We start from the raw sequence: 11,793 nt of genomic DNA, 5'->3' as shown, positions 1-11,793 counted from the left end.
CTGATTCAGGTCCAAGTTCTCTCTGCTCACTGAGGGGTGTGTATCCTTCACGCCATGGAGGAATCAGGTCAGACTTCCTTTGAAATCCTTCCTAATGACCTACGGGGAGTGAGTTAAACCAGCAGGAACTTGGTTTCCTTCTCTTCCAGCCCTGACTCCCTATCGGAAGACTGAGACCAAGAGCACAAGAGATTTATGACCAGGGTCCTAGAATCCGTGGTAACTTGTGAATTTTCCCATCAAAGGCTGTTAAGAACACAGCTTTATAATATGGCATGTGTGCACATTTGTATTTTTACTTTTAAAAGGGACCATATGCTCAAAAATCATTGGCATCTCTGGTTAAAAGTCACCAAGAGAAATTAGAAATCCATTCTTCCCTTAAAACTTGGTAGCTGAATCAGGTTCTCCACCAAGCCCAGGGTTCCCAAGCAGAAATATATCATTAATTGGTTTAAAAAAAAATCAGGCAAGTTCCAGAAATGCAAACCTCAAGCTATGGGCACAACTGATTTATCCCATGTTCCTTCCCACCTAAAGAATGTGAAAATAAGCTTAATTTTAATATGAAGGGACTTACACGCCCACCAGGCAGAGTTTCAGGAATTACCCGGGGACAAGATTTTGCTTTCAATACTGGGAAATAAACTTTAATCTGTCAGGTATAGAAATGTTCTTGGGAATTAATAATGTTGTAGCACAGTGCTTTCTAAGTATGGCTACAAAAGACTGAAATGACCTCCTGTCATATCAAGCTGTGGATTAACTTCAATTTTCAGAAGATCCCAGGATCTGAGAGTCAGGGTTTGAACTCTTTCTGAGAAAAACCAATGCTAAGTCCTAAACTAGCACTGTGGAGGAATTCTAGTGACCTGCTGCATAGCAACTGTTACCAGTGCTCAAAGGGAGAAACTACTTGGGCAAAACGAAGTGCCCAGAAAGTTTAACACCACTGAGACTAGTTTGTGTGAAAACTCCATGAATATTTTAAATGCTTAACATCTGATCAAAAAAAGATGCGCACTAAGCCTGGGCAGGTTGTATAGGAATCATTGCACTTCATCATCATTTTTAGAGAAAGAGATGAAGGCAAAATTCAACTGGGGTGACATTTTAATTCATCAGCCATCAGGTTCCCATTTGGGGACTCCATCTGGCCAGGCTGGGCTGACTAGGACACCCTGGTTATTTGGTGGCATTCCATAGTGCCAGCTCACGTCTTAGAAATAATACTGGGAGCGAGAGCAGAGAGCAACAGGATTTCGTGGCAAGAATGACACAGAGGGTCATGGAACTGAACAAGAGGGATTCAGGGGTGGACATTACAAAAAGTAGCCACACACCGAGATGTCAGAGTTGTCCCCGCCCCCGGGCCACTGCAGAGAGTCTCTTAAATTTAAAAAGAAATTTCCAAAACAAAAGAAGGAAATGAGAGACTTCCCTGGTGGCCCAGTGGTTGAGACTCCACCCTCCCACTGCAGGGGGTGAGGATTCAATCACTGGTCAGGGAACTAAGATCCCACATGCCTCACAATGCAGCCAAAAATAAATGAGCAAATAAATAACTAAACAAATACAATCCTGTGAACCTATTTATCAGCAGTCCCCACTAGGGACCCATTTCATGGAAGACAGTTTTCCCATGGACCTGGGCAGGGGGATGGTTTCCGGATGACTCAAGCACATTACCTTTATTGTGCACTTTATTTCTGTTATTATTACATCAGCTCCACCTCAGATCATCAGGCCTTAGATCCCAGAGGTTGGGGACCCTTGTTATATACTTAAAAAAAAATTGGGAAATGAGTCTGGGAGGACATCTCCCCAAGGCCTTCAGCCTCCCCAGGCCCACACGCCTACGTTCTCACAAGGCAGATGCCCATGCCTTTGGTGGGATTTTCCAAAGCCTCCTGCCAGGAGCAGACGCACTCACTGAGATGGAGTTTCAGGGGTCAACCTGGGGCTGACTCTGAACACAGGAGTCCGCAGGTGCTTTGGGAAGGAAATGCCTCCTGCAGGCTGTCTCCTCTGCTCCTCTGACAGCCTGTGCCGGAGAGATGCTCAGGCCTCTGCTTCCGTTACTGCAGCTGGTTGGTGAACTGCCCCTTGGTAAATTCTCCTAACGGTGAAATCAAACAGAAAAAAAAATGAAACCGAGGAATGTGGGGAGACGGGAGTGAAAACAACTTTGTTTGCAAAATATGGAGAAGATAAGGGCAGGATCCCTCCTCCAGGCCTCCGGATGACAGGCTATGTCCCCATGAGCCACAATGGTGGGTGTTTACATGGCCATTCCTGAGCAGGGCGAGGCTGCCAGGGACTGAAGCCATGTCCTCGGCATTTGGGTTCCCCGTGTCTTACTCATGCCTGGGACATTGTTGAATGTGGCAAGTGTTCCTGAATGAGCAGGTATTATAGGAAAGAAGTTGGAGTAGATTTTACTTGAAAGTTGGAGGTGTTAGTCACTCAATTGTGTCCAACTCTATGCAACCCCATGGACTATATAGCTTACTAGCTTTCTCTGTCCATGGACTTCTCCAGGCAAGGATACTGGAGTGGATTGCCATGTCCTCCTCCAGGGGATCTTACCAACCCAAGAATCTGCATTGCAGGCAGACTCATCACCATCAGAGCATCAGGGAAGCCCTGGATTTAACTCAAAAGATGGTTAAAAGGAAGGTGTGCATCATGCCCACCCTTGTAAGTCTGCAGAAAGTGATTCAAATTAAGATCAATGTGAAGGCAAGATTTCTGGGGGAAAGGCTTGGCAGACAGAGGAGGTAGGACCCTAGAGTGTTCCTATGATCTCCTCAAAGACCTTTTCAAATACAAACTCCATCTTCACTTAGGATGGGCAAAGATCCACTTTCTCAGAGGTAGAGCTTGGAATTATATTTGCTGGCAACCTCTTTCACCCAGTTAAAAGGGAATTCAATAAGATGACTAAGGTTGTGGGCTGGGGACATCCTCCCCCCGCTAGAAATCTTTATTGTTGGGACTGGAATATTGGCCAGGGCAACTCTCCTAAGCTAATATGCTGTGTTAGCTTTTTGTTCAGTTCCCCCTAAAATGATTTATAATGTAAATGTATATACTAAATATTTATATACATTCAGATGTACACTTATACATCTATTTGTGTATGTATAAAATACATTTTTAACTTCAAGATTTGGCCTGTGAAAAGCCATTTTCTTTTTTTTAGAAGAATTTTCCACAGGAAATTGAATTTCAAAGATGTTTTCTTTCCAAATGGGAAGCTGAGCCATAAAACAAAAAATCTTCATTTTAATAATTGACTTTTTATCTAGTCGCTAACATACTAAGAGAGATTTTTTTGGTCCATTTTTGGGAGAAGAACTAAAAATAAACATTTTCCCTGAATTTCAGTCATCTCAGGATATAAAGTTTTGTCCCTCATTTAATGTTCTGCTTCTTAGAACTTCTCTGGTGGCTCAGACTGTAAAGAATCTGCCTGCAAGGCAGAAACCTGGGTTCGATCTCCAGGTCCAGAACATCCCCTGGAGAAGGAAATGGCAGCCCACTCCAGTATTCTTGCTTGGAGAATCCCCTGGACAGAGGAGCAGCCTGGTGGGCCACAGTCCATGGGGATGCAAAAGTCAGACACAGCTGAGCAACTAACATATTCGCTTTACTTTTCAAAAGACTTTTGCATTTCCCATCAGGAATGCTACAATCTAGAAGGACTCTGGGAGGGTTCTAGGAGGATAACTGAGGTACACAGACAGATTAAAACAAAGGGAAAAAAGATATGCCATCCAGCTTCTCCAAATGTCTTCTCCATGCTCGCAGCATCCCAAGAGTCCCTGAAGTATGAGAATATTGAGACAGGTAAAGGAGTTGACTCCCTGAGCCCTGTTTTTCACAGAACTTTTGCTCACATGTGTCATTTCCTTATAGGCGTTTCTCAGCTGAGACCAGCTCTTTGAATTCTTTAGTTACAGAAAATTTTCCATAATAGCTTCAATGTCCTTTTTCATTCTTTGTTGCATGCAACAATTCTGTGTTGCATTGCACAGCCATGCTTCTCCTTATCTGCTCATTAGTCCTAACATAGTTCATTCATCCATTCCATAACAGTCATTATGAAATAGTGACATAGTAATTGTGACACAGGATCCCTGGTGTCATGGAACTTACATGCCGTCAGCAGCCAAACAATAAAACAAAAACCAGTTAAAAGGAAATTTTGGAGGTTTACTACAGCGTGAAGAGAAAGCCATTTAATTGACCCCAGGGCAAAATATGGGGCTTCCCCTGTGGCTCAGCAGATAAGAATCCATCTGAAATGCAGAAGACTCAGGTTTGAGACATGAGTTCGATCTCTGGTCAAGAAGATCCCCTGGAGGATGAGGATGAAATGACAACCCATTCTAGTGTTCTTGCTGGGAAAATCCCGTGGACAGAGGAGCCTGGCAGACCTCAGTCCATGGGTCACAGAGCTGGATAAGACTGAACAACTGAGCATGCATGCACACACACTGACATACATACACTGCTATGTGTAAACAGATGCTGGGGGGAAGCTGCTGTAGAGCACAGGGAACTCATCCTGGTGCTCTGTGATGACCTAGAGGGGTGGGGCTGGGGGAGGGGTGGGCAGGAAACTCAAGAGGGAGGAGATACATGCATACATATAGTTGATTCACTTCATTGTACAGCAGAAATTAACACAACATTGTAAGGTAATTATACTCCAATTTAATAAAAAAAAAAAAAAAACTCATTTTAAAGATGGTTGTTGAAGACCAGAGGTGGGAAGCGACCTGCCCAAGGTCACCTGGCTTGTTGGAGACAGATCTGAGGGTCCTGACTTCCAATTCCCAGTTTGAGATCTTCCCACTAATTGCACTCCAACCCATGGAAAGTGTATGTACACATACATGTATCCCCTCCCTCTTGAGGCTCAGATCATGAATTCCTTATTGCAAAATTCAGACTTAAAGAAAGTAGGGAAAACCACTAGACCATTCAGATATGACCTATATCAAATCCCCTATGATTATATAGTGGAAGTGACAAATAGATTCAAGGATTAGATCTGATAGAGTGCCTGAAGAACTATGGATGGAAGTTTGTGACATTGTATAGGAGGTGGTGATCAAGACCATCCCCAAGAAAAAGAAATGAAAAAAGGCCAAATGGTTGTCTGAGGAGGCCTTACAAATAGCTGGGAAAAGAAGAGAAGTCAAAGGCAAAGGAGAAAAGGAAAGATTTACTCATCTGATTGCAGAGTCCAAAAAATAGCAAGGAGAGATAAGAAAGCCTTCCTAGTGATCCATGCAAAGAAATAGAGGAAAACAATAGAATGGGAAAGACTAGAGATCTCTTCAAGAAAATTAGAGATACCAAGGGAATATTTCATGCAAAGATAGGCACAATAAAGGACAGAAATGGTATGGACCTAACAGAAGCAGAAGATATTAAGAAGAGGTGGCAAGAATACACAGAAAAACTATACAAAAAAGATTTCCATGATCCAGATAACCACGATGGTGTGATCACTTACCTAGAGCCAGACATCCTGGAATGCAAAGTCAAGTGGGCCTTAGGAAGCATCACTACAAACAAAGCTAGTGGAGGTGATGGAATTCCAGTTGAGCTATTTCAAATCCTAAAAGATGATGCTGTGAAAGTGCTGCATTCAATATGCCAGCAAATGTGGAAAACACAGCTGTGGCCACAGGACTGGAAAAGATCAGTGCCGGGGGCCAGCGTGAGGAATTCCGCCCATGGCAAAGGTCATGAGGAAGGAGGCTTGGCATATGCAAAGGCGTGATCAAGCCTCAGGAAACCCCCTGTTCCCGAGCATCTAACCCCAAAACCAGAGTCTGGTTTATGCTCTCACCTACACCTCTGACTTTACGGGGGGCTCTCCCCCATAACCGTTTCTCTCAGAGAAGGAGTAAACGTGCAGCTCCAGGGCAATAAAAATTCTTGGGCTTGACAAGACTGTTTCAGCTTATGGACTGCTCTGAAGGTTATCTAGCCCACCTGTATAGGTTAGTCCGGCCACATGTGATTTACATCCTCTCAATCTGAGAGGCACGAGATGTTTTAGACTTACTAAAGGCAAATTATTTTGGGGAGTTAGAAATTATTAGTATAATGGGTTGGTTAGGAATTATATTGGTGAAGGGTTTTTTCATTTGTTGTGTCAATAATTGCTGCTAATTCCCTGCTCTGGGTGGGACAAGGATGTCTCAGGTCAAACCTCTCTGCTGACAGACTGGCTTGTGTGACAGGATTATCCATACTCCTGCCACATGATTGTTTACTACCTCTCAACTGTAAACAACACAGAGAATTTTGGAGTATTTTGAGAGTCTTAATTAGCATAGGACTTTTTCTTCTTGTTGAGTCAATGATTGCGGCCAGGCCTCCATATCCTTAGGCACCTGGGAATATATTAATCAATGTATTTGGAATATAGCAAAGGAAATACAGTAGTTTGATGTTAGCAATACTAGACTTTTTGAGTTAATGGATTTTCTCTTTTGTAATAGATCACTGTACTTTGTTATAAGTCACCGTGTCCTTGCTATGTGAAAATGTAACTTTGTCATATCTGACGACTAAATAGATCTAAAGGGGAGCATTGGTGAAAGGATTTTCAGTTTTTGGGCTGATGTTTGCTGCTAAATCTCCATGTTCCCTACCCTTCTAATGAATATAACTAACATATAGGAGAAATAAGTATTAACCTTTAAGAGTAATCCTGTTAACCTTGGGTTAAATAAATTCCTTTCTTGATTGTAACTCACTACACCCTCACCCTATAGGAATGTAACTTTATTTGGAGGGTGGTGCCTGGCTTGGAAGAAATAAGTTTTTTGGTTATCAGAAAGAAAGGATCATAAAATGTCAGCAGGTCTCACTCATGGCCAGAAGATGATATAATATTCCTAAGACCTTTTTTTTTATATACATTTATGTGAAGCACCTGATTTTGACAAAGGCTCAGGACTGCTGACTCCCACGTGACTCTGTATTCATCCCTATGTGTAACAAAAGGTATATAAGCAAACCCAAAAATAAAGATATCGGATCAGTTTCCAGAAAGACTGATTCCCCCATGTCGCTTCTTTCTTGCTCCCGTTTTTCTGGCTGAATTCCCATCTGGAGCATGGATGCTATTCCACGTAATCCAAGTTATTCAGCCTCCTTTTCTCCACTAATCTTCCTACTACACTATCCATTTCTAATCTATATCTGTGATTAAATATGTATTTTTTCCAAAGACGCCGGCTCCATCCCCCCACCTTCGAATCACCCTGGATCCACCGGGGCTGGACCCAGGCAGATCAGTTTTCATTCTAGTCCCAAAGAAAGGCAATGCCAAAGAATGTTCAAACTACTGCACAATTGCACTCATCTCACACGCTAGTAAAGTAATGCTCAAAATTCTCCAAGCCAGGCTTCAACAGTACATGAACCAAGAACTTCCAGATGTTCAAGCTGGATTTAGAAAGCCAGAGGAACCAGAAATCAAATTGCCAACATCCGTTGGATCATCAAAAAAGCAAGAGAGTTCCAGAAAAACATCTACTTCTGCTTTACTGACTATACCAAAGCCTTTGCTGTATAGATCACAACAAACTGTGGAAAATTCTTCAAGAGATGGGAATACCAGGCCACCTGACCTGCCCCTTGAGAAATTTGTATGCAGGTCAGGAAGCAACTGTTAGAACGGGACATGGAACAACAGACTGGTTCCAAATTGGGAAAGGAGTACAAGGCTATATATTGTCACCCAGCTTATTTAACTTATATGCAGAGTACATCAGGTAAAATGCCGGGCTGGATGAAGCACAAGCTGGAATCAAGGTTGCCAGGAGAAATACCACTAACCTAAGATATGCAGATGCCACCACCCTTATGGGAGAAAGTGAAGAGGAACTAAAGGGCCTGTTGATAAAAAACAGAGGAGAGTGAAAAAGCTGGCTTAAAACTCAACATTCAGAAAACTAAGATCATGGCATTTGGCCCCATCACTTCATGGCAGATAGATGGAGAATGAGTTGAAACAGTGGCTGACTTTATTTTGGGGGCTCCCAAATGACTGCAGATGGTGACTGCAGCCATGAAATTAAAAGACACTTACTCCTTGGAAGAACGCTATGACCAACCTAGACAGCATATTAAAAAGCAGAGACATTACTTTGCCAACAAAGGTCCATCTAGTCAAGGCTACAGTTTTTCCAGTAGTTATGTATGGATGTGAGAGTTGGACCATAAAGAAGGCTGAGCACTGAAGAACTGATGCTTTTGAACTGTGGTGTTGGAGAAGACTCTTGAGAGTCCCTTGGACTGCAAGGAGATCCAACCAGTCCATCCTAAAGGGAATCAGTCCTGAATATTCATTGGAAGGACTGATGCTGAAGCTGAAACTCCTATACTTTGGCCACCTCATGCAAAGAGTTGACTCATTGGAAAAGACCTTGATGCTGGGAAATATTGAAGGCGGGTGGAGAAGGGGACAACAGAGGATGAGATGGTTGGATGGCACCCCCAACTTGATGGACATGAGTTCGAGCAGGCTCCAGGAGTTGCTGATGGCCAGGTAAGCCTGGCATGCTGCAGTCCATGGGGTGGCAAAGAGTTGGACACAGTGAGCGACTGAACTGAACTGAACTGAACAGGGAGCTTAGCCTGGTGCTCAGTGATGAACTACCTAGAGGGGTGGGATTAGGCATTGGGTGGGGCAGGAGACTCAAGAGGGAGGGGAAATATGTATACATATAACTGATTCACTTCATTGTACAGCAGAACTAACACACTCTAAACTAATTATACTCCAGTTTAAAAAAAAAAAAGAAAAAACACTCATTTTAAAGATGATGTTGAAGACCAGAGGTGAGAAGCAACCTACCCAAGGTCAGCTGACTTTTTGGAAGCAGACTTAAGGGTCCTGACTTCCAATTCCCAATTTGAGATCTTCCCACTAATTGTACACTGATCAGTGGAAAGTTTATGCAGACAGACAGCAGAAATGCACGTTCCTTCTGTGAGGTGTAGCTTGAGCAAAATGGCAAGAATCCCACTCAAGGCCCTAAAGAAACTCTTACTTTTCATTGTCAAGATTAAAAAACAAAAGGAGCAAAATGCTTCCATATTCCCATCACAACATAGTCCAGAGAAACACAGATGAGGCCAAAATGGAATTACGTCTTTGCTCAGTCCTACAGAGTACTTGGCATTCCTATTTCAGCATGTTCTGGTATTCCCATATGGAATTAAACACATAGGGCACATTTAATTTCAGACTTAGAACAAATCAGATGTGCCAAACCACATAACTCCACCTCAAGATAACTTTCCCCAGTGGGAGAAAATGTAATACAGCAGCAGGCAAAGGGTGTTCCTGAGCTGAAAACACCCCCATTCCTAACCTAGGTCTAATGCCACTGTCATCTGTGCATGTCCCCCTCTCTTCCCAACTCTCTCACAACCCCCTCCAGCTCTTTGATTCCACCAGAAGAAGAAAGGAGACTTTCATGCCAAAACCTCGATGATGGACCAATTGACCTTGAAATCAAGTTCAGTTAATTCATGACTGTGACTCTGTGAACCTGAATAGTACAGACAGCTGCTGGAAAAAAAGCTTTTCGTACTAAAAAAAAAGGGCAGAAAAGCAGGAATGAGAGTAAGGTTTATTTTTTCAGTCTACTCAACCTTGATATAACTCTTAATCTAGGAAAAAAATGCATTTTTGGATAATAGACCTTAACTTTTTAGCACTGTGATGGCAAATTCGAATGGTTCATTACTTATTATTTGGCAGACAAATAGTTAACAACAATCAGTCTAAAGACCAATGGGATTCTCAGAAAAAAAAAAAAAAAACCTGCCCTAATTACCAAAGGAAATAAGGGCAGTTTCAAAAAGCATAATAGACTGGAAGAGAACTAAGATAGCTTTTAAAAGCTGTTAATATATCCAAGCTATACAGCATCTATATAATATTTTCATGATTCATCATAAGTTATATCCAAAATGATATATTTATCTATGAGCCAGTAGCCTTAGATAAAATCTCATGGTGATATTTTATTAATAATTTTACATTTATTATTTTGCCTGTCTTTTTCTTTTCCCCTGAAATGAAACGGCGGTAAATTGGCACTAATTAACGTGTATTTGAAATATGCCGGGTTCAGCTGACAAGCCCATGTTAACTTATCCAGGCACTGAGACCAGAGTGAAGGAATGAAATCCCCAGGGACCCGCCTTCATCACTGGGTCCTGGCCCAAGCCAGCACCTGCCCTGGGTCTGAATGCAGAGCTCAGTTGGGGTAATAGACACAAAATATACATTCATTCGACAAAGTCACAGAGAATCATAGTGGAAATACGATAGTTCAATAGAAAATGTATTTGTAAATACATTAATATTTTCAGGAAATAAAGTCTCCCTGCCCATCAAACCTTGATGTTCAATACATTCAAAATATTTGTAACTAATTCTTTCAGAAGAGTTTTCCTTGAAAGAAGAAAGGCAGAAGAGACTCCACCTACTGGTCGTGGTGTGATAGTACTTTAGGGCGATCATCTCAGAACTGGGTTTGTGCAGCTCTGGGGGCAGGGAAGAGAGTTAAAGGGGATCCATTCTCAGATGCTCAGCTTCCATGATCTATTCTTCCCTAAAACCATTCATGAGCGTTTTGCATTTTCTGATTCTCCTTTTCTGTCTCCTCTTTCACAGTCGCTCTTTTCTCATTTCACATCTTTGTAGGTATGCATTGCCCTAAGGTATAACAATGTATATCAAACACAGCATCATTTACAATATAGGGGTAGAGGATATGAAAGACAGTGTATATATGTGTATAACTGAGTCACTTTGCTGTACAGCAGAAATTAACACAATGTTGGAAGTCAACTATGCTTCAATTTAAAAAATTAAAATAAAATCTGTTGGGTAGGTGAGGCTTCTTGTTAATCAAGACCCCAAATTCACTCCCTTTGCAGCCAACCCATTAAGAGGCATGGTTCCAATACATTTTTATTATTAAGTTTAATAATTACTTATAAAATATGTAAGATAGTTATGATACTTTCATAGACATCTCACTGATGACAGTTGCTTGGAAGAAAAGAAATGAAAGCATTTTTAAGCTTTGATTTTGTAATCATATTTTTGCTTCAGAGAAGCAGAAGGGTTACCAATATAAAATTTTCTAATGAAAGTATTCCAAGGGGCTTCTCCAAGTATTTGGGCTTCTCTACTGGCTCAGAGGTAAAGAATCCACCTGCAATGCAGGAGCCACAGGAGGCTCAAATTTGATCCCTGGGTTGGGAAGATCCCTTGGAGGAAGGAGGGTATAGAAACCCAGTATTCTTGCATGGAGAATCCCATGGACAGAGGAGCCTGGCAGGCTGCTGTCCATAAGGTCACAAAGAGTTGGAAATAACTGAAGTAACTTAGCATGCCTGTAAGGTGATATTTGGGGAAGAAAATGGGATAAAAATATGATTTCAAATGAAATTTCCCACTCATGCTTGCCCATGCATTTTTTTAATGAACAGGTATCAGATAACTGTACTATTCAGATTCTACTAGATATATTTAAAGAGAACTATAACAGGTTTATTTTTCAATGTCAGTGTTTAGACTAGAGATTTACATCTTTTGTAATCACTTAAATTTTAGGTGTCAACCTAAAGGTGGGCCAGCAGATATATAATTTTTCTAAATCATTTTAGGGGAATTGAACAAAATGCCAGAGGACTACTGTTCAAGAAGGTTAGTGGACAGGGCAGAGGGAAAGA

The 11,793-nt window shown here is 41.8% G+C and overlaps 1 protein-coding gene across 1 annotated transcript in view; it reads right to left on the bottom strand.

Moving 5' to 3' along the window:
- Positions 1-1,685: 1,685 nt before the first annotated feature.
- LOC138417470 (uncharacterized) overlaps positions 1,686-11,793 on the bottom strand; it is an 88,051-nt gene continuing 77,943 nt past the window's right edge. The window contains exon 11 of the mRNA XM_069547736.1: positions 1,686-2,119. Coding sequence (XP_069403837.1) covers positions 2,062-2,119 — 58 coding nt within the window. The 3' untranslated portion in view covers positions 1,686-2,061. The remainder of the gene's footprint in view (positions 2,120-11,793) is intronic.

This window comes from Ovis canadensis, chromosome 13 (genome assembly GCF_042477335.2).
Source record: "Ovis canadensis isolate MfBH-ARS-UI-01 breed Bighorn chromosome 13, ARS-UI_OviCan_v2, whole genome shotgun sequence".
Classification (NCBI taxonomy): domain Eukaryota; kingdom Metazoa; phylum Chordata; class Mammalia; order Artiodactyla; family Bovidae; genus Ovis; species Ovis canadensis.
The sequence above is the reverse complement of the archived record's forward strand: the minus strand, read 5'-3'. Positions and strand labels throughout refer to the sequence as shown.